Source organism: Phyllobates terribilis, unplaced genomic scaffold, assembly GCF_046119375.1.
Source record: "Phyllobates terribilis strain yellow unplaced genomic scaffold, ASM4611937v1 Scaffold_35__1_contigs__length_13245226, whole genome shotgun sequence".
Taxonomy (NCBI): domain Eukaryota; kingdom Metazoa; phylum Chordata; class Amphibia; order Anura; family Dendrobatidae; genus Phyllobates; species Phyllobates terribilis.
This window is the reverse complement of record NW_027362795.1, coordinates 8,032,908-8,055,606: the sequence shown is the minus strand read 5'-3', so window position 1 is coordinate 8,055,606 and position 22,699 is coordinate 8,032,908. Positions and strand designations below refer to the sequence as shown.

At 43.7% G+C, this 22,699-nt stretch overlaps 1 protein-coding gene across 1 annotated transcript in view; it reads left to right on the top strand.

Annotated features, from left to right (window-relative positions):
* Nucleotides 1-7,211: 7,211 nt before the first annotated feature.
* Nucleotides 7,212-22,699, top strand: part of LOC141182705 (uncharacterized) — a 66,160-nt gene continuing 50,672 nt past the window's right edge. The window contains exons 1-9 of the mRNA XM_073660848.1: nt 7,212-7,357; nt 7,482-7,661; nt 7,745-7,868; nt 7,952-8,064; nt 8,234-8,324; nt 10,880-12,486; nt 17,190-17,600; nt 17,962-18,077; nt 18,167-18,317. Of these exons, the coding sequence (XP_073516949.1) occupies nt 7,280-7,357; nt 7,482-7,661; nt 7,745-7,868; nt 7,952-8,064; nt 8,234-8,324; nt 10,880-12,486; nt 17,190-17,600; nt 17,962-18,077; nt 18,167-18,317 (2,871 nt within the window). The 5' untranslated portion in view covers nt 7,212-7,279. The remainder of the gene's footprint in view (nt 7,358-7,481; nt 7,662-7,744; nt 7,869-7,951; nt 8,065-8,233; nt 8,325-10,879; nt 12,487-17,189; nt 17,601-17,961; nt 18,078-18,166; nt 18,318-22,699) is intronic.

Below are 22,699 nucleotides of genomic sequence, written 5' to 3'. Positions count from 1 at the left end.
TACACGAATTAGAGAAGCATCACATGATTTTTCAATGGGTGCCAATACTTTTGTCCACCCCCCTTTCTTAGGTTTGGTGTGGAATTATATCCAATTTGGCTTTAGGACAATTCTTTTTGTGTTTTTTTCATTGAAGACAAATTAAATGAAGAGAATAATACCAAAGAATTTCTGATTGCAATCATTTTCAGGAAGAAACTGAGCATTATCTGACAGAATTGCAGGGGTGCCAATACTTTTGGCCAGCACTGTAGGATGGTAGACCTCTCATATGATGAGAGGTTGAAAAAGTTGAGCTTGTTTAGCTTAGAAAAACGACGCCTCAGAGGGGATCTCATCTACAGGTATAAATATATGTGTGGTCAGTACAAAGGTCTAGCACATGACTTATTCCTTCCAAAAATATCAAATAATTTGGTCCAATGTGTTCGACCCCAAGGCTGTAGGTCTGGTGGGGGGAGAAACAAAAAACAGGCGCAGATCTAAGTGTAGATGTATATATATATATAGAAACAGAAGAAAAATGAACTGCTCACCTTTAGCAGATCTTGTACCAAGGCTTATCGACCAATTCTGGTCTAATGTGGGTAGCTGGTCCACTGGTATGCAGCTTCTATCTGGATTAAACGGATCTCCCAGCTGGAGTCCGTAAGAATAGGGTTCAGAGTATGTATCCAGCCAATTGAGCGCTCCCAGGGTCACAAGGAATGATTATCCAAAAAAAGGATTTACTTCTTCAGAAGATTTATTCAGGTTGGTAAATAGATAAAACTTATAAATAAAACAACGCGTTACAGCTATTAAAATTAAAGATATATAGCCTTCCTCAAATAATTTGGTCCAGAATCTGATAAATTAGTCAGAGACCAAATTTAATTCAGCAAACATTAAATTTTTATGAATAAAATACACAGACACAAAATAGAAAAGAGATAAAAAGCTCCTCCATGCTATGAGGGATCAACCACTGCATATATATGCCTAATATTGTATGTATATGGTATAAAATTAATACTATACTTCCATAAAGTGCTATAGTGCAAGCTGTGAGTTAAAGATATCCTAACAGTGCAAAATGCAAAACATGGTGTAACAAGATGATAAACATACCACAGAGCAGCTATATTGCAGGCACCAAGGTTGTGCAGCGTCCTTGGGGTTGAGGGACGTTGCACAACCTTGGTGCCTGCAATATAGCTGCTCTTTGATATCATTATGCATGGACAGCCACCAAAAAAGTCTGGCAATGGCTTTCCATGTAGCAGTAACCCCAGGATGACCACTTAAGACGGAATCATGAAATTCTTGTAACACACACAATCTTAGGTACACAGGCACAAATGATTTAGATCCTGGAGTGGTGGGAGGAGCCAATGACTGGGCGTTATGGATCTCCTTTTCCAATTCTGAGGTTACCATAGAAACTACAATACCCTGAGGAATTATGGAGGATGGAGGTACTGGAGGAGAAACTGAATTGAGACTACGAGATAATGCGTCAGCTTTCACATTCTTAGACCCCGGTCTGAATGTAATGCCTCTGTGGCAGTTTATCTTTTAGCTCATTCAATGTAAGCTACATTCTTGTGATCAGTGACCACAGTAACTGGATGAACCGCTCCTCCAAAAAATGCCTCCATTCCTCAAAGGCTAATTTTACAGAAAATAACTCACGATTCCCAACATCATAACTTCTTTCCGCCGGCGAAAATTTTTTAGACAAAAAAGCCCATAGACGCAAGTTAGTCAGTATTTTGGACCCTTGCGACAAAACCGCCCCCACTCCGACCTCCGAGGCATCCACCTCTACAATGAATGGCTCTTTGAGATCCGGTTAGATCAGAATGGGAAGAGACATGAAACACTCTTTTCATGTTTCAAAAGCCCTGATAGCACTCTGTGACATGCCCCCTTACATGTAAGGTCAGTAAGAGGTTACACAATCTGAGAAAACCCCTTGATAAATTTCTTACAATAGTTGGCGAATCCCACAAAATGCTCCAAAGGCTTGAGATCACAAAGCTGAACCCAGTCAATTATGGCCTGTACCTTCCAAAAACACATTTCTCTAATTTAGCACACAAAGAGTTCTCCCTTAATCTTTGTAACACAACACGGACATGTGCATTTAATAACCCAAATGGCATGACAAGTAGTGTTGAGCTAACTTGTTTGGCATTTAAAATTGGTGTTCGTGTGCAGGGTCCCGACTTGTTCGCGCCAAAAAATTGGCTCCGAAATGCTGAACAAATTCGCTCAACACTAATGACAAGGTTTTCAAACAGACCCTCAGACCTTAAAAACGCTGTTTTCCACTAATCACCCTCCCGGATGCGTATCAAATTGTAAGCCCCTCTAAGATCAAGTTTAGAGAACACCATGGCCCCCAGAAGCTGATTATATAGGTTGTGGATGAGTGGAAGTGGGTACGTATTTTTAACCATGATTTTGTTGAGTTCTCGGAAATCAAGGCAAGGACGGAGACCCCCATCTTTCTTTTATACATAGAAAAAAGCGGCAGCTACCGGAGAGGAGGAAGGACAGATATGACCCTTCTGTAAACTTTTGTTAGCATATTCTTGCCCATTCAGACCCAGACAAATTGTAAAGGAGAGCTTTAGGCAATTTGGCACAAGGAATAAGATCAATAGCACAATCATAAGGATGATGGGGAGGTAGTATCTCCGTCTCTTTCTCCAAGAACACATCTCCAAAGTCCTTCAGGTACCACGGCAGACCCTTCAGACTAGAGGAGCATATTTGTACAGTTTTTAGCGATTTCTTGCAACAATTAGGGCCACATTTAACAATCTCCCTCTGACACCAATCAATAACAGGATTGTGAATCTGCAACCATGGAAGCCCTAGTACCAACCCAACAGGTAAATTATCCAACACAAAACATGAGAAGGATTCAAAGTGGAGTGCTCCCACTTGAAGCCTGAAATCCACTGTTACCTTCTTGATCAAATTCCTAGATAATGGTGTCTTGTCAAGGTCGAAGATTTGCATGGGTCTTTCTAAACTAACTGTCCCTAACCCTAACTTCCGAACCAGTCCCAAATCAGTAAAGTTAGCAGCAGACCCACAGTCAATGAAAGCCAATGTTGATAACACCTGGTTCTCAAAGCATAACACTGTATTTATCAGTACTTTAGAAGAAAAAGGTACCTGGGAGTCTGGGTGACCTCCTTGGCCATCACCCACACTCAGACATTCTCCTGATGGTTTGCTAGCCTGAGGGCGAGTAGGGCAATTCTTGAGAAAATGTCCAGAGAGACCACAGTACAGGCAGTCTGAGATCTTGTCTACGTCTACAACACGAAGATTGGCAACTTTAATCTCCAATGGCTCCACCTCCGGTAAATGGACCTGCTCCGGGGATATATAATGGACAGCTTGGTGTTCCTCATGTCTCTCATGGATTCTACAGTCCATTCGTATGACCTGGATCATGGCCTCCGCCAGGGAACAAGGAGCTTCATGGAGGACCAGGGCGTCCTTAAGGGTTTTGGAAAGGCCTTTGTGGAACTGGCACTCAGTACAGTAGTCCTCAGCTGTGCGACGCCTTGAACCAGGTTTATGATCTTAGCCTCAGCGACCTGGATCCTCTTGGGTTCGTCATATGTCAGTCCTAAACTGTCAAAGAAGGCGTCAACAGAAAACCGTTCTGGGGCTTGTGGGGACAAGGAAAATGCCCAGGTCTGAGGGCACCCTTGCAGAAGGGACAGGATTATTCCCACCTGCTGGAACTCTTCCCCTGACGATCAGGGGCGCAGGGTAAAAAATAACCTACAGCTCTCCCTGAAGACCCTAAACTGGTCTTTCTCTCCAGAAAATTTATCAGCGAGGTCTAATACAGATTCCGGAGAGACCAACTGTACATCAGAGGGTACTAACGTCACAGCCACTGCCGACAGCTTCAGCACGCCCCTGTACAAGCGGAGCAAAACCGCAGGTGCGGTGAACATGCAGAGCAAAACCGCAGGTGCGGTGAACAAGCAGAGTGGAGCACAACCGCAGGTGCGGTGTACAAGTGGAGCAAAACCGCAGGTGCGGTGAACAAGCAGAGCGGAGCAATACCGCAGGAGCGGTGAACAAGCAGAGCAGAGCACAACCGCAGGTGCAGTGAACAAGCACAGCGGAGCACAACCGCAGGTGCGGTGAACAAGCAGAGCAGAACAAAACCGCAGGTGCGGTGAACAAGCAGAGCAGAGCAAAACCGCAGGTGCGGTGAACAAGTAGAGCGGAGCAAAACCGTAGGTGCGGTGAACAAGCAGAGCGGAGCAAAACCGCAGGTGCGGTGAACAAGCAGAGCGAAGCAAAACCGTAGGTGCGGTGAACAAGCAGAGCAGAACAAAACTGCAGGTGCGGTGAACAAGCAGAGCGGAGCAAAACCGCAGGCCCGGTGAACAAGCAGAGCGGAGCAAAACCGCAGCCGCGGTGAACAAGCAGAGCAGAACAGAACCTCAGGTGCGGTAAACAAGCGGAGCAGAGCGGAACCACCGGAGCGGTGAACAAGCAGAACAGAGCAGAAGGTGAAGGCGGACAGGACAGGGCTCTGTTCACATGGAACAGACTGGAAAATACAGGAAGATGGTTAGAACACAGGAGGTAGATATGGAGGCAGGGAAAGGGGACAAGCAGAACCAGATACACACAAGGTACTTACAATTAAGTAGCGAGTGGACACAAAACTCACAAACAGAAGTACAGAAGTTGGAGTTAGGTGCAGGTTCAGACACTGCAGGCAAAGGGAAGGTACGGACATAGAAATAAGTAACGGGCTAGGACACTGTTCAGACAGGAACTGAACCGGGAACAAGATACAGGAACGAGCCTGGGAACTCAGCCCCCAGGGTGGCGGAAACAGACTAGAAGTCAGAGATACAGGTAGCGGCACTGCGTACTCGGTCCCCAGGGTGGTGGAAACAGACTTGAAGTCACAGGTACAGGAAAAGGCCCTGGGTACTCAGCCCCCAGGGTGGCAGACAGACTAGAGTCAGGACAGGACCTGGCACCTCAGTTGCAAAAGACAAACTGAGTGAAAGTGTTGCTCAGGCACCTCCTACTGGGTGGAGGGGGTTTAAGTATCCAGTGACTCACAGCAATAGGCTGGGGACGCATTAGGACTGTGCACACAGTAGCTATAAGAAACAAGCACAAAGCCGCGCCGACGCCCTAAGCAATCAGACAAGAGACATGGACACAGCAGGTAATGGAGCAAAGAGTGCAGCATGGACTGACAGGTAAGATTGCGGTCTTGCATGGTGGGAGGTGGTGCACCATGCAAGCACGCCGCCAGGGATGTTTCAACCAGATAGGACCACCAAGCTGTCAATCAAAGTACCGACAGCTCCAGCACGCCCCTGTACAAGATTGGACAGCTGAGCTGTCAGTAACTGCATCCCAGACACAGTGAGGGGTGAAACTGTGACAATTATCATTTTCTTCCATACAGTACAGAGTCAAATTGTCTGAGAAGTACTCAGTAATCAATGGACACTCAAGTGTTTGAAAGGGAAGGATATAAAAGTATCACAGAGACTCACATGTTGCCAACCATGAATAAGCATTGGTTTCATATGTGGGCACTTGGTGGTATGCCATCACAACAGTTTTTATGAATTTACAATAAATGTGAGGTTTTAACAATATAGACAATACTGGAGAATTCATCTTTCCTCCTTTCTCTACTTGAAATGTCCCTGACCAGGGCGGTTCCATGCGGTGATCTTCAGACAAAGTGCATTGAATAAACAGTGAGCTTACCTCCCTCTTCATTTTCCCATTATATGCATGTTTTCCCTATAGTGACGAATATTTATTTTTGCTAAAACTGTGATATTTTCACTTTAAAACTTTTTTTAAACCTTTTTTATAAACTTTTTTAAACAACTCTCATTAGTGTGATCATACAACATACAAGCCTTTTATTTCTCAGGTGATGCACTGTACTACTGTTGTGCCATGTATTATCACTTGTCAGTGTAATAGTAACGGCCCCATGCAGATGAGATACGTTTTGGCTGAACGGTCATTTGGCAGACAGCTATCTCTCCTGACTCCCCCATACTCACAAATATTCCAGCTTTCCTGTGGTCTGTATGACTGACTGCATTTCTAGTCAACCAAAACCCCCAAAATCAATGCTTTCATGCAACTTTAGTCTAATATTTAAGGGTGGCGTTAAAAAGTAACTTATTGGACTCTGCCTCTGGCCTGGCCTAATAGACTTTCGTACATTGCAGGCCCAGAAACCATTATTAAGCATTTAAGTATTGTAGGAACTAGGCAGCCCCATACTATTGAGCATTTGGGGAAGAAGGGGCATTGGGCCGAACTCTGTCACACCTTAGATGCCATGTTTGCTTTTTGCAGGAGCAAGTGGTTAAGCTGCCAGGGATTTTGTTGCAGCCGCATCTGTGCCATCCTTACTGTGTACATGTATGTTCTGGTGCCCAAAAGAGTTCATATAAAAACAAAAACCCAAAAAAATGTTTAACGTGTTAAGAAATAATAAAATGTGTTTTCTGCTTTTTGCATGTTTTTTCTTTTTACAAGAATTGTTGGTGACAATTTTCTTTTGAAACATTTTAATATCTGCTTTTTTTTTTCTCTTGTAATATTGGAAAGCCTAAGGCCAGAAATAAACTTCATAATACACTGTACACGCAGACTTTGGTATCAAATAATTGCTGTCCGCGGTGTTTGTGCAATCAAAACAGCTTTTATAAAAGCCTCAAACTTCTGTGTGTGAATCAGACATGAGCTGTAACTTGATAGAAGATTACAGTCTGGGGAAGACGGGAAACATTCATACAGACAGCCGGTGGTGATGTGTTCAATGACGGTTTGTGGCTAAATATGTTTTTAGAGCTGTAGTAGAAGATGTTGCCTCATCATGTAGTTATTTCTCATGTCACGTGAAATGAATATCTCCTGCAGTATTGCTGATGCCAATTCCAGTGTCGGAAAATGAGACGAGAATTAGTGGTATGGAAGATAAGTCTATGAGAAACGTATTCAGCTGCAGACTCCGAGGAAGAAATTGCTTGTTGTCTGTGGCCTAAAATATAAAGGTTTTATTACTAGATGTAAAGAAAAAACTAAATACTATAAAATAATAAATATCCTTATATGTTTCCCCTCATTATCTCCAATAGTTGTATTATACCAACAGGATTTTTATCTTCTACTCATTCAGGTATCTACAACACCGAATCCTCTCAGTGGAGATCTTCTATATAAGAATATTTTCCTGATTTATCCATCAAAGATGGATATGGACAGGGACAAGATGGCGGAGAGGATATTACACCTCACTCTAGAGATCCTCTTCCGGCTTACTGGAGAGGTGAGAGATTCTGATGACGTCACATCATTCTTATCTATGGGAATAACAGATGAACAGAACTGGAGAGGTGAGGACTCTGGAAATGTCTGTAGTGAGATTTATTAATGTGTCTCTCCATAACCAGGATTACACAGTAGTGAAGAAGACCTCTAGTGAGCGCTGTCAGGACCCTGTGTCTGAGGGATGGGGAAAACCCCTGAGACTAATCACGGGGACTCCACCTCACCCCATGATACATGAGGATATCAATGACCAGAAGATCCTAGAACTCACCTACAAGATGATTGAGCTTCTGATTGGAGAGGTGACATTACTGGGAATGCTGGGACATTATACAGTAACGCTAAGAAGGGATCGGGGAGATGACGGTATCAATGTATGTGTCAGGTTCCTATAAGGTGTCAGGATGTCGCCGTCTATTTCTCCATGGAGGAGTGGGAGTATTTAGAAGGACACAAAGATCTGTACAGGGACGTCATGATGGAGGTTCCCCAGCCCCTCACATCACCAGGTAATAGACAGGACTAAATACACACGGCCTACAATTATCTGTATGAAAATAATTAATTCAGTCCCTGTATGTGTTTCCTCCAGATCGATCCAGTAAGAGGACAACACCAGAGAGATGTCCCTGTCCTCTTCTTCCACAGGACTGTAAACAAGAAGATCCCAATGTTCCTCAGGATCATCAGGCAGATGGAGAGAAGGTGTCATGAGATCTCCCCTATGATGTGTAGACGGCTGTGAAGGTTTTGTGCTCAGTCTTGTTTTATCCACCAGTATTTATATTTGTGTAATGAGAACGGTGGAGATGACGGGATTAGAGCTGATTATAGATGGGACTTCTCCATCTGACTTTTATAATATTTGTTCCAGAGTGAAGATCAGACCCATATTAATACTACAGAGACATATGTGACGGGTGATGAGCGCTGTAAAGAAGAGATTCCTACATATGACTACCCAGGTGAGTAGTAACCACTAAATGCAAAGAAGTTACTGATTCTTCTCAGTCACCCGCTGTGGCTGCTTTATCGGTGGTGTAGTCTGGCCGTATCACAATCGTGTGATCACCATTTTGCCGCTCGACCACAACATTCTCCTTTATCCGAAAATGTTCAAATTACTTTGTGAAATCGTGAAAGCCCTTTTCTATAGAACTTACAACCTGGAGGATCTACCTACCCCCTGGGATTAGAAGACACTGTTCGTTACCTGCCCAAATCTGTAAACTACAAAGCCAAATGACAGCGTACGTAGAATGTGCTGACAAGTTAGAAAATCACTTGAAGAAAAATATTATGATGGGACTGTAAGAGAAAGCGGAGGGTAATGATGCTGTTGGCTTCCTAGATCCCTGATATCTTATTGGATGAATCTACCTTCTCTCCCTTCTGTGCTGCTGAATGTGCTCATATGGTACCTACAAGACACTGTACAATAACAACAGAGTTTCCCTTTATCCTGACTTTTCAATTTCTTTTAAAACCAACTAACTTCAAACAGGATTGCGATAACCTACACAAAAAACATTACACCTGTGCCATGATATATCTCTAAGCTGTGCGTGGCTGATGGCTGTAATATACATTTATTCACACCTGCAGGAGATGTGTTGGCTCCAGCCCTGGTTTCATGGATTCTCTCCACGTCATAAATTCTATTATGTTTTCAATCCTAAGGAACTCAGATTACTGCACAATCTCTCCTGAAATGGGGGCGCTAATACTCTCTCTACTCTTCTGGTCAGAATTCATCGTAGCTCCAATGGTTTATCATAAATGAGTGCAACTCCAGTTTAGTGTTGGATTTCTCCCTTCATACATACGTTGTGTTAGAACCCTCCTGTTTGTTTTTTCCATCTTGTGTTTTGCGGTCACGTGACCATCTGCCTTTATATTCCAGCTCCGCCCTTTTGGCTGTGGTGGACTTCATTGTTTTTTGACTGTTTTGCTGGCCAGGTGCTTCTGTGCCTATCTCTGTCAGTTCGCTTGGTCCTTTTGGGCCCTCTAGTACCTTTTTGTCAGTTTATCTTTTTGTGTTCTGCAACAACTTTCTCTGTTTAGGAGATGTCCCATTTTTGTTCCAGTCCTTAGTTCTTTTAGGGACCCCTTACCTTTATTCTATAGGTCTCCATTCAGACTAGCCTATGACTAAGGCGGGTCCGTTCGCTAGGAACAGGCAGCCCCCTACATCGTAGGGATTCAGCTTAGTCTTATTGTAGGGAAAGCTTTCCCCTTCTTTCCTTAGTACTTGTTGCAGATCATAACACGTTGTTGTTGGGGATGTTACATGTTTTTATATTCTTTCTTTTTTTACAGGTTCATTCTGTATGATAGTTTCATTGTATTGGGATCGTCCTTCCTCACTTATGTGACTCTGTAACTCCCTGGTAGCCTTTCAAAAAGATCTCCATTGCCTCTTCCAAATGCCCGAGATCTAAATTTAAGACACCTCAGCTCTGCACTATTCTAAAAAATTGTCTTTGAATATCTAATATTTCTTCTTGAAACTCATCTGACAGAAAATATTGTCCCTTACGATAGTTTACATTGCCGAGAGCCACCGAGCCCCATACTCTAATTACTCCCATCACCAGCGCCGCCTGCAGAATGAGTAAGGCGGCTCCTGGTGACAGAAGCAGACGTCGCAGGAGCAGATACCAGAGGAGATGGGACACACCATTTGCAGAAGCCCTAATATTACAAAATGTCAGAAAACTAGGGCAGTAGAAATCCCCATAAAGTGACTTCATTTTGGAAATTACAACCCTCAGTGAATTAATCTATAGGAGTAGTGATTATTTTGACTACACAGGCACTTTCCGAAAATTAGCACGCAGTGGATGCTGGAGCGTAAAAATTGCATATTGGCCATTTGATTACCCAACACATAGTGCCCAGATTGTGCTCCAGGACACATACACTGTAAATTAAGTGGGTTCTTCTCACTATAGTAATGCCAAATACATGAATGCTAAATGTGGTTTGGTCACACTGCAAAGCTCAAAAGCGAGGGGGAGATTTGACTTCGGAAAAGCAGATATTGCTGGATTGGTTTATGGAAACCATGTTCCATATTTTGGAGGCTGAAAGAACAAACAGTTGGACACCACGCTCTACTGGTTCACCTATGAGGTTTTCTATTAGACTGTGAACTGTCATTCTATCAATAACTTCCATTTCTACAGACATTTTAAGTACAATTAACACAAGAATCCCATAGAAAAATAAATAAAGATTGCATACCACATCTAAATCAATCTAAACAAACACATCTCTGGGCTACATGCTAGTCCAGGAAAATGAAGAAATATATGCTCAAGTTTAAATATTCCTCTATTTTTTAGATATGTGATTAATAAAATTGATTTTTAAACTTGAGCATATATCTCTTCATTTCCCTGGATTAGCATGTAGCCCAGGGATGTGTTTGTTTAGACATTTTAAGTAGAAATGTTCAAAAATATAAATTTCAAGGATATTTTATTCAAAATTAATAATTGTTTTTTTTTCTTGGCAGATGACTGTACCAGGAGATCAGAGGGACAGGAGATTTTTAAATCGAATGATCTTGAGATCCCACAGGATACAATTGAAGTGAATGCCATTACTCCAGATATACCATCATCCCTTCACAGCAAAGATCATTCATCTGATCCTATGAAACAGGTCCTGTCTTCTGATTCATTACCAACTACTAAGGAAAATCAAAATAAAATAAGCATTTCAAAACGAACTGCTCCTAAAGCAAAGAAGTCATTTTCACTTTCAGAAAATGGAAATAGTTTTACTTTCGAGAAGTCTATTCTTAAACATCAAAAAAAACACTCAGCGGACAATAGATTTTTTTGCTCCAAATGTGGAAAATGTTTTAATCAGAAATCAGTTTTTGTTAATCACCAGAGAACTCACACAGGGGAGAAGCCTTTTTCATGTTCAGAATGTGGGAAATGTTTTAACCGGAAAGCGCATCTTAATAACCACCAGAGAACTCACACAGGGGAGAAGCCATTTGTCTGTTTAGAGTGTGGGAAATGTTTTAGCCAGAAATCAGATTTGATTAAGCACCACAGAACCCACACAGGGAACAAGCCTTTTTCATGTTCAGAATGTGGGAAATGTTTTAACCAGAAAGCACATCTTAATAGCCACCAGAGAACCCACACAGGGAAGAAGCCTTTTTCATGTTCAGAGTGTGGGAAATGTTTTAACCAGAAAGCGCATCTTAATAGCCACCAGAGAATTCACACTGGGGAGAAGCCTTTTTTCTGTTCAGAATGTGGGAAATGTTTTATCCAGAAATCAGATCTTTTTAGACACAAGAGAACTCACACAGGGGAGAAGCCCTTTTCATGCTCAGAATGTGGGAAATGTTTTAATCGTAAAATGATTCTTGATAGCCACAAGAGAACTCACACAGGGGAGAAGCCTTTTTCTTGTTCAGAATGTGGGAAATGTTTTAACCGGAAAGCGCATCTTAATAACCACCAGAGAACTCACACAGGGGAGAAGCCATTTGTCTGTTTAGAGTGTGGGAAATGTTTTAGCCAGAAATCAGATTTGATTAAGCACCACAGAACCCACACAGGGAACAAGCCTTTTTCATGTTCAGAATGTGGGAAATGTTTTAACCAGAAAGCACATCTTAATAGCCACCAGAGAACCCACACAGGGAAGAAGCCTTTTTCATGTTCAGAGTGTGGGAAATGTTTTAACCAGAAAGCGCATCTTAATAGCCACCAGAGAATTCACACTGGGGAGAAGCCTTTTTTCTGTTCAGAATGTGGGAAATGTTTTATCCAGAAATCAGATCTTTTTAGACACAAGAGAACTCACACAGGGGAGAAGCCCTTTTCATGCTCAGAATGTGGGAAATGTTTTAATCGTAAAATGATTCTTGATAGCCACAAGAGAACTCACACAGGGGAGAAGCCTTTTTCTTGTTCAGAATGTGGGAAATGTTTTAACCGGAAAGCGCATCTTAATAACCACCAGAGAACTCACACAGGGGAGAAGCCATTTGTCTGTTTAGAATGTAGGAAATGTTTTAATCGTAAAATGATTCTTGATAGACACAAGAGAACTCACACAGGGGAGAAGCCTTTTTCTTGTTCAGAATGTGGAAATGTTTTAATCATAGAATGACTCTTGAAAGTCACAAGAGAACCCACACAGGGAGAAGCCCTTTTCCTGTTCAGAATGTGGGAAATGTTTTACAAGGAAATCAAGTTTGATTAAGCACCAGAGAACCTACACAGGGGAGAAGCCCTTTTCCTGTTCAGAATGTGGGAAATGTTTTAACCAAAAATCAGTTTTGGTTACGCACCAGAGAACCCACACAGGGGAGAGGCCATTTTTATGTTCAGAATGTGGGAAATGTTTTAACCATATATCAAATCTTAATAAACACCAGAGAACTTACACAGGGGAGAAGCCTTTTTCCTATTCTTTTTTTTTTAATCCAATAAATTTTTATTGAGATTTTTTCATTAGTTTTTTTTTTGACAAAACATCCCAATCCTGGTATGCACGGCACCCCATCCCTCATCCTGGTATGCATGGCTGCCTCATCACCAATCCTGGTATGCATGGCACCACTCATCCATCCCCAATCCTGCCATGCATGGCACCCCATCCCTCATCCTGGTATGCATGGCACCCCATCCCTCATCCTGGTATGCATGCCCCCCTCATCCCCAATCCTGGTATTCATGGCAACTTTTATCCCAAATCTGGTATACATGGCACCCCTCATCCCAATCTTAGTATGCATGGCTCCCTCATCCCCAATCCTGGTGTGTATGGCACCCCATCCCTCATCCTGGTATGTATGGTACCCTTTATCGCTATCCTGGTATGCATTGCACCCCACATCCCCCAATCCTGGTATGCATGGCACCCCATCCCTCATCCTGGTATGTTTGGTACCCCTCATCCCTATCCTGATATGTATGGTACCCCTCATCCTGGTATGCATGGCACCCCATCCCTCATTCTGGTATGAATGGCACCCCATCCCACATCCTGGTATGCATGGTACCCCGCATCCCTATCCTGGTATGCATGGTACCCCTCATCTCTATTCTGATATGTATGGCCCCCCTCAACCCCATCCTGGTATGTATAGTGGGCACAATGTACTGGACACTACAACGTAGTGGTCACTTCAACGGCAGTTTGAAATTTTCACTCAGCAACATCCAATGCTGCTTGTTTCTGGAAAACACCCATTTGTCCCTACACCTGTAGGTAAATTCCCAAAGGGGTATAGTTTCCAAAATGGGGTCATTTGAGGGTGGATTCTGTTTTTCTTGCACTTAGGGGCTCTGTATAGAAGAAATTGTGTGACACATTTCGGCACCATTTTTACCCATTGCCCTGTGTGAAAATGTAAAATATGAGGCTTAAACAATTTTTTTGTGGTAAAAAATATAATTATTTTTTCTTCACTGCCAATGGTATGACTTTAAAAATGTAAAAATACTCACTACTTCCCTAGATAAATTCCTTGAGAGGTATAGTTTACAAAATGGGGTCACTTGTGGGGGTTCCTGCTGTTTCAGCATGTCAGCGACTCTTCAAATGTGACACGGTGTCTGCAACCTATCCCAGCCAACATAGCACTCCGTTCTCTTCCAAGCCCTGCCGTGCACCAAAGCGGTAGTTTTCCACCACATTTCGGGTATCGGCATACTCAGGAGAAATTGCACAACAGTTTTTGGGGTGCATTTTCTCCTCTTACCCTTGTAAAAATAAAAAAATTGGGGCTAAAAGATCATTTATGTGGAAAGAGTGCTCACCACACATCTAGATAAGTTCCTTGAGGGGTCTAGTTTCCAGAATGGTGTCACTTGTGGGGGGGTTCCTCTGTTTAGGCACATCAGGAGCTCCCCAACTGCGACATGGCGTCCGTTAATTATTCAAGCAAATTTTACATTCAAAAAGTCAAATGGCGCTCCTTCCCTTCCGAACCCTGCCGTGCGCCCAAACAGTGGTTTTCCCTCATATATAGGATATCGGCGCACTCAGGAGAAATTGCACAACAAATTTCATGGTGCAATTTCTCCTGTTACTATTATGATAATGCAAATTGGTGACTGAAAAACATTTTTGTGGGAAAAATTTGAAAATTTTATTTTTATGGCTCAATATTATAAACTTCTGTGAAGCACCTGGGGGTTCAATGTGCTAACAACACATCTAGATAAGTTCCCTGAGGAGCAAAAAGTCAAATGGCGCTCCTTCCCTACCGATTCTTGCCGTGCACCCAAACAGTGGTTTTCCCTCACATGGGGTATTGGCGTGCTCAGGAGAAATAGCACTACAAATTGGTAGTCCATTTTTCCTGTTACCCATGCGAAAATAAAAAAATTTGCGTCTAAAGTAACATTTGTGTGAAAAAAAGTTAAATGTTCATTGTTTTCTTCCACATTCCAAAAATTCCTGTGAAGCACCTAAATGGTTAATAAACTTCTTGAATGTGGTTTTGAGCACCTTGAGGGGTGAAGTTGTTAGAATGGTGTCAACTTTTGGGTATTTTCTGTCATAAAGGCCTCTCAAAGTCACTTCAAATAAGATGTGGTCCCTGAAAAAATGGTTTTGTAAATTTTGTTGGAAAAATGAGAAATCAGTTGTTAACTTTTAAACCTTATAACTTCCTAATAAAAAAAAATTGGTGCTGATGTAAAGTAGACATGTGGTAAATGTTATTTATTAACTATTTTGTGTGACATATCTCTCTGATTTAAGGGCATGAAAATTCAAAGTTTGAAAATTGCTAAATTTTCTAAATTTTCGCCAAATTTCAGATTTTTTCACAAATAAACGCAAGTCATATCGAAGAAATTTTGCCACTATCATGAAGTACAAGATGTCACGAAAAAACAATCTCAGAATCAGGGGAATCCGTTGAAGAGTTCCAGAGCTATTACCTCATAAAGTGACAGTGGTCAGAATTGAAAAAATTGGCCCGGTCACGAAGGCGAAAACCGGCTCTGGCGCGAAAGGGTTAAACTTTTCCAGAAGAAGATACAGATTCAGTGGAATGTAATCCTGAGATCTTTTTGTTATTCTTGTACCCGGTATTTGAATTTCTCAACCGTTTGTATTCGTGTATGTTCTAAAATGCTCAAATTAGGGATATCATCAAATGGTAGAATAACCGACTTACCTCAATTAATGGACAGTCCTGACCAGGTGTGCACCTACTGCTGGTGCAGCCGGTGCAACTGCACCGGGGCCCGACGGTGCAGGGGGGCCCTTGCCGGGCGGCTGATAATGAGGGTAATCTGGCCTGCTTCTCGGAGCCCCATGGCCAGATTGCCATCATCATATGTGGTGGGCATGGAGCGATCCCTGCAGCTCCGCTGCTGACAGGAGGAAAATGGCAGCAGAGCTGCAGAGATCCGTTTTCTGCTTCCTGCCCTGTGCTTCCTCCCTGACACAGGCCCATGCTGCTTGATGACGTCATCATTTGGTGCGAGCCTGTGTGTCAGGGAGGAAGTTACCGGAGACTAGGAGGTGCAGGGGAGCGAGCTGAGGTAAGTTGTGTTTTTTATTTTTTTAACAAACTGGGGAAGCTGGGGAGAGCAATGAGAGGAGGCTGGGGAGAGCATTGAGGGGAGGCTGGGAAGAGCAATGAGAGGAGGCTGGAGAGAGCAATGAGAGAAGGCTGGGGAGAGCAATGAGAGGAGGCTGGGGAGAGCAATGAAAGGGGGCAGGGGAGAGCAATGAGAGGAGGCTGGGGAGAGCAATAAGAGAAGGCTGGGGAAAGCAATGAGGGGCTGGAAAGAGCAATGAGGGAAGGCTGGGGAGAGCAATGACAGGAGGCTGGGGAGAACAATGAGAGGAGGCTGTGGAGAGCAATGGGAAGAGGCTGGGGAGAGCAATGAGAGAAGGCTGGGGAGAGCAATGCTGGGGCTGGGGAGAGCAATGATGGGGATGGAGGGAGAGAGCAATGACAGGGGGTGCTGGGAGAGAGCAATGATGGGGGTGCTGGGAGAGAGCAATGACGGGGGTTTCACTTTGCTTGTACTGTAAAGTCTTGTATATTTTCCATGTGCACATAGCCTTACAGTTAATTGGGGAGAGTCACAGAGACTGAATAATTAATATTATTGGCCGGTGGAGATTATAGTTAATGGGGGGGCACAGTGCTGCTTATCACTTTATATTTTGATTACTAAGTGGCTAATAGTATATTAATGGGGGGGTACATATCTGTATTCAGGAGCGCAGTGCGGGGGAGACATGTATGTATACAATATATGTGACCTTGTTATTTTCTAGGCTGAAGAGCATCATGACAAGACGAGTCGTGGCTGGGAGATGTCGACATGAAGGTCTGACCAGATGGAGAAGAAGCAGCAGAAACCGACTCTGATCACGTCAGCGGTAAGTGCCTGGATGTAAATATTATTCTGCATCTGCACTGTGTGACTAGGCGTGATCTTAAAATCCCTTAGGCTGAATTTTCACATTTGTGTGAAATGTTCGTGTGCTGCCAGATTTTTTTATCGGATGGTCCATGGACTCGTACAGTTTTATAGATCCATTCACACATCCATGAAAATCACGTATCTGAGAATGAGATCTGTGAGGGTCAGAGAATGTCCTGTTCTGGTGCAATTTTGAGGATTAGAATAGGACATGCTTAATGCATCTGTAATCATTGCTCTGGAGGGAGGGAGGGCTTGGCTTCCATCTGTGTACATATGCTTTTGCATGGGCAGCCATTTTAGGGGGTCTCGTGTGTACACGGTAGTGTGGTTCAAACAGTATTTTTTTCAAATGTTCCATGTATGCTCACTGTATGCTATTTTTTATTTCAGATGTCTTACAATAGCGAGGAATTTGTCCGTGAACTAATCGAGATGTATCGGTCCCTGCCCTGCCTTTGGCAGATTAAGTCTGCCAAGTACAGTAACCGAAATAAAAAAAGGGAGGCATATGGGAAACTAGTTGCTCTCTTTAAGCAGCATAATCCCTGCGAGAAGGTCGATGAGACTGTTGTTCGGAAAAAGATCCAGGGTCTTCGCACAGTCTATAAAAAAGAGCTGGACAAGGTGGAGAAGTCAATGAAGTCTGGTGCCGGCACAGATGAGGTTTATGTGCCCTCGTTATGGTACTGTGACTTGCTTGGCTTCACCCGTGATCAGGAGCTGCTGCACACAATGGTATCTTCGATACGGCAGACCCTGGATCAAGACCCTGTGATCCCGACTGACACCCCTGTTGGAGATGTAAGTAGCTTCTTTGCTTGCTTCCCTTTAAATAGCATTTAAACTTGGTATGTACATGCCATAGTTGAATAGAAAATATTAACTAATGTTTTACCTGCTTAATTCTGCAGTTTACAAAAGTTATCCCTTCCAGTTCAGATAAGTACACTCCTTTACTATTTTCGCCACACTCACTTCTCATATTGTTGAATGCCATTTCATATCCTGTACTGCTAGTGCCTCCCCTCACATTTGTTTCCAGTGCACGTTTACCCATGCTGGTCATGATATATCCAATGCCAACACATTTCTGTGGTGTGGTGCTGGATGTTGTAAAATAATTTTTGGGTTTAGCTTTAACATTAATTTTCTGTTCCCGCAGCAACATCAGCAAGATCTGTCAACCACAACAAGTGATGACATCCTGGGCGATGAACCTAGCCTGGCGGAGGCTACTAAGGGGTCGAGTGAAGACCCTCCACCCTCAACTCAGCTACTGTACCTCGGCGAATAATCAATTCACATAAGAGAAAGGCCACCTTGTCGCCATCAACAGAGCTAGTCTCTTTGGCAAAGCAAATTTTAAGCCAGCAGACCAACACCGGCATGGACAGCTTTGCCAACTTTGCCGCTGATCGACTTCAGAAGCTGGATGACACACAGAGGATCCATGCCGAAAGGGTCATTTTCGAGACTTTAATTAAAGCGGCAGCCGGTCAACTGGATGAAACGTCAACTGTACATAGTAGGATCGACCGTGATCCTTGTGCAAGGCAGCCATGGACCCAAATGCCGGAGCTACTGCGTAGCACACCAGTACGACGGATTGTACCTCAGCAAAACCTGCCACTTGCCACCCCCCCCCCACACACACACACACAATATCCCAGGTTTCCTCATTCTTTCCTTGCAGAACTATCTTCTCCGCCCAGGCAAGGATTTTTGAATGCAGAAAACCAATATCAAGATCTTTAGTGACATTTTACTTTTAGGGTTTAAGTAAAATGTTTAAATTGTTAAGTTATTGTTTATTTAATAGTTAATTTAATTGTTTATTTATTAAAATATTTGTTCGTAATAAAAATGTTTTTTGGATTAAAACTTGCAGCCTGCTTTACTGAATTCAGCATATAGTTATTAGCAGGTCTACTAGGCGGGGGAATGGGCAGGGTGCATCTATACAGATGAATAGATATAATGGGTGTGAGTGATGAAACATGTTATTTGTAACAAAGCTTACACAACAGTGGATATAAACTTTAACGTTTTTTATAAAAACAAAATAAATATAACAACAACAAAAAACAAAAATATAGTAACAACAAAAAACAAAAAAGTTAGTGGCTGCCTAGTGGCTGCCGCGCCGCTGTTGGGCCGCCACAAACCTTGCCAGCATCACTCCGTGCTGTTGGACTGCTTCTGCTAGTGTCCGCTGTGACGCCAGGAGGTCGTCTAATGTAGGGATTTCTACGGAGGGAATGGTAAAACTTAAGACGAATAATTCTGTACATTCATCTGATTAACAGGTACATGTTTGTTATTTAACACTTACGGTTTTCGGTTTGCTCAGGTGATGATGAGCTGATGGACCACCGGGATCCTCTGGCATCACCGGCTAGGGAAAGACACAACAGTTCATAGTACATGACAGCCCTATACTTTCCAAGTTGTATGGACCTTATTTTATGTGAAAGTATTACCGGAAGTCAAAGCTACACCCATATCACGGAGTGATGCTGGCGAGCCTGTAGGTGACTCCTGCTGGGGCTCCGGGTCAGCAGGTGACTCCTGCTGGGGCTCCGGGTCAGCAGGTGACTCCTGCTGGGGCTCTGGGTCAGCAGGTGACTCCTGCTGGGGCTCTGGGTCAGCAGGTGACTCCTGCTGGGGCTCTGGTTCAGCAGGTGACTCCTGCTGGGGCTTCGGGTCAGCAGGTGACTCCTGCTGGGGCTTCGGGTCAGCAGGTGACTCCTGCTGGGGCTCCGGGTCAGCAGGTGACTCCTGCTGGGGCTCCGGGTCAGCAGGTGACTCCTGCTGGGGCTCCGGGTCAACAGGTGACTCCTGCTGGGGCTCCGGGTCAACAGGTGACTCCTGCTGGGGCTCCGGGTCAACAGGTGACTCCTGCTGGGGTTTCGGGTCAGCAGGTGACTCCTGCTGGGGCTCTGGGTCAGCAGGTGACTCCTGCTGGGGCTCCGGGTCTGCAGGTGCTGGAGAAAAAATAACTTATTACATACCTGAGGTACTGAACTGTAATTACAGTTGTAACCAATGTGCTGCCATATACTGTGCTAACCTATGTTAACACCACTCACCACGATGGGGCAGGGTCTGTGACCGGATGCTGGTGATGCGGTCACTAGATCTGAACCTCAGATCCGCCAGCTTCTTTCGGATCTGGGTAGTGGAGCGCTGAACCCCAAATCTTTGGGCCAGGCCCCGACTTATCCTCCACAGCACCGCCTGCTTATGGAGCACTGGATGTCCTGGGTGCTCATGGCACTCATAGTCCCTGGCATCCAGCTCTGCTATCAGGTAGCGCACCTCTGCATCCCCCCATGGATTTGCCCGTTTCCTGGCCACCATCCGTGCCTCATCTTGACGCTGAGCTTCCTCAACCAGCAATGCAGCAGACACAACAGCACACTGCACATTGTTCATGATGCTGCAAACTGAAAAATATAAAATGAAAACATGAGAAAAGTTTAAAAAAAAATAAAGCAATAAATGCATTCCATTCCGTTAGCGCGCATGCCAGAAAACATGCTGTACGGGTGTGCGCACACGAGACCCCCTAAAGTGGCTGCCCATGCAAAAGCATATGTACACAGATAGAAGCCAAGCCCTCCATCCCTCCAGAGCAATGATAGCAGATAATTAGTAGGTGTCCTATAAATTAAGAAGGTAATGGGAACGCATTTGAGACCCCAAACGATACCTATCGTGCACAGAGATAGATGTCAGAAGAACCGTTGAAGAATCGATGTGGAGCGCAGCCCAGAGAACTCTACTACAATCTGCAATCCACCACGCAGTCAGGAACAAAGGACGGAAGCGCTACTATGTTCCCTTCTGTTTAAGACAAGGCCGCCCAATCAGAACGCAGTAGCGACCACCAATCGGAGTTGAGGGGTGCGGAAAAGGCAACGCAAATGCACGCCTATGTGTCTCAATTCTGAGTCGCTTACTAGGTCGTTGGTAAGGTGTCAAACGCACCGATGCATGCTACCCAGCGGGATTTCAACGATCAAAAAAAGGTCCAGACCTTTCCGACACGACCAGCGATTTCACAGCAGGGGCCTGGTCGCTGCTACGTGTCACACTAAGCGAGATCGCTACTGAGGTCGCAGTTGCGTCACAGAACTTGTGACTCAGCAGCGATCTCGCTAGCGATCTCACTTAGTGTGACGGTGCCTTTAGGCTGTGGGGCAGAGAATGTTGTGCCACATGCAGTTTTTCTGTCTTTTCGCCCCTTCATTAATGTGGCTGCCTCTCCCATATCCTCCTCACCCGACTCCTCTGCTCCGGAGCCCATGCACAGCTATGGGGTAGCTGCTATAAGAAGATCATTGTCACCTGCTGAGACCTGTGTTTCTGTGGGGGCAAATTGCTCCAGCCTGACCACCACTTCCCTCCTCCTCATCTCCCCTGCTCAATCTGTCTCCAGATTACCTTAACCATGGTGTCATCTTGGAGCTGAGAGCCTGCTTCTCCCACCATCTTTCTGTAGCTTTTCCTTGTCATTTTTATCCCCCGCAGCAAAGTACCTACACACTAAACAAGATATCCGGTAGATGAATGGCAATTTTCAGGATGATATCCAGGTCCTATATCAGATACATAGCTAGATGTTCTGCAGGACCTCCTCCATCTCCTTATTCTCACATGCCGTCAAGGTGGTTCTCCTTTTACTTGGTCTCCAAGGTGGATAAACAAAGTACTGCTGCTTTCTGTGTGAATGGGATAGTCTTGCAAGAGAATATCACTACTATAACAGAGACTGGCCTCCCAGACATTCACTTCAGCCAGGGAGTAAAAATGTCCTGCATCCAGAGGTTGTTGACCCACCTAAGATTTTTTTACCACCATTGCATATCACATTGGGCCTAATGAAGAACAATGTAAAGGCAATGGATAAAAATGTAAAAACATTCAAGTATCTCATTGACAAATTTACAAGGTTAAGTGAAGCAAAAGAAAAGATAGGAGTCTTTATTGGACCTCAGATTTGTAAGCTTCTTCAAGATGAGGAGTTTCCCTGTTTGTTGCAGTGCAAGGAAAAGGCTCCATGGGTAGCATTCACATCAGTGGTAACAACTTTTTGGGGAAACTCAAGAGTAAATAACTATGAAGAGTTGGTGGAAAATCGCCTCAAAACATATAAGAATCTTGGCTGTAACAAGTCATTAAAGATTATACATTTGCATCTAAACTTCTTTTCCACCAAACTGCGGAGCAGTGAGCGACGAGTGATAGATTCCACTAAAATACTGCGGCTATGGAGAAAAGATATCAAGGAAAATGGAATCCATCAATGCTTCCAGATTACTGTTGGACAATTGCTGCAGGGTGTTACCTAACCTACTAAGCATAGTATTAGATTGTGTCATAATTGGTAGCAGATGAGGAATGTTGCTCACCTTATGGGGTTATGCATACAGGCACAACTCCAGGATAATATATAATCTGTATTAATACTTGATAGCGGTCTGCTGCCACCTTGATATACCATGGAGGATCCTCCAAAAGGTTCTAACATTAATTTGGCAGGTAACACTCCTCAGTTTCTGAAGCTACTTCCCCTTATCGGGTGGATGAGTGGGTTGCAGACACAATGCGGGATTTGGGAACATTTTCAACACTTATCAGTGAGTTCATTTCCAAACAAATAGCATTTTTCCAAACAATTGGACAATAAACCACTCTAACACACAGCTTAGTGAAATATAATGTGGATATAAAAGGAAGTATGTTCCTGCACGCCATTTGGTAATAAATTAGGACACAAAAAATAGGAATGTATTTTAATATAACATTGATCCTGTTTATATAAAAATAAAAAAAAATATAAAAAAAAATGTATAAAAAATAAGTAAAAAAAAAAGAAGAATGGCACAATACCACCT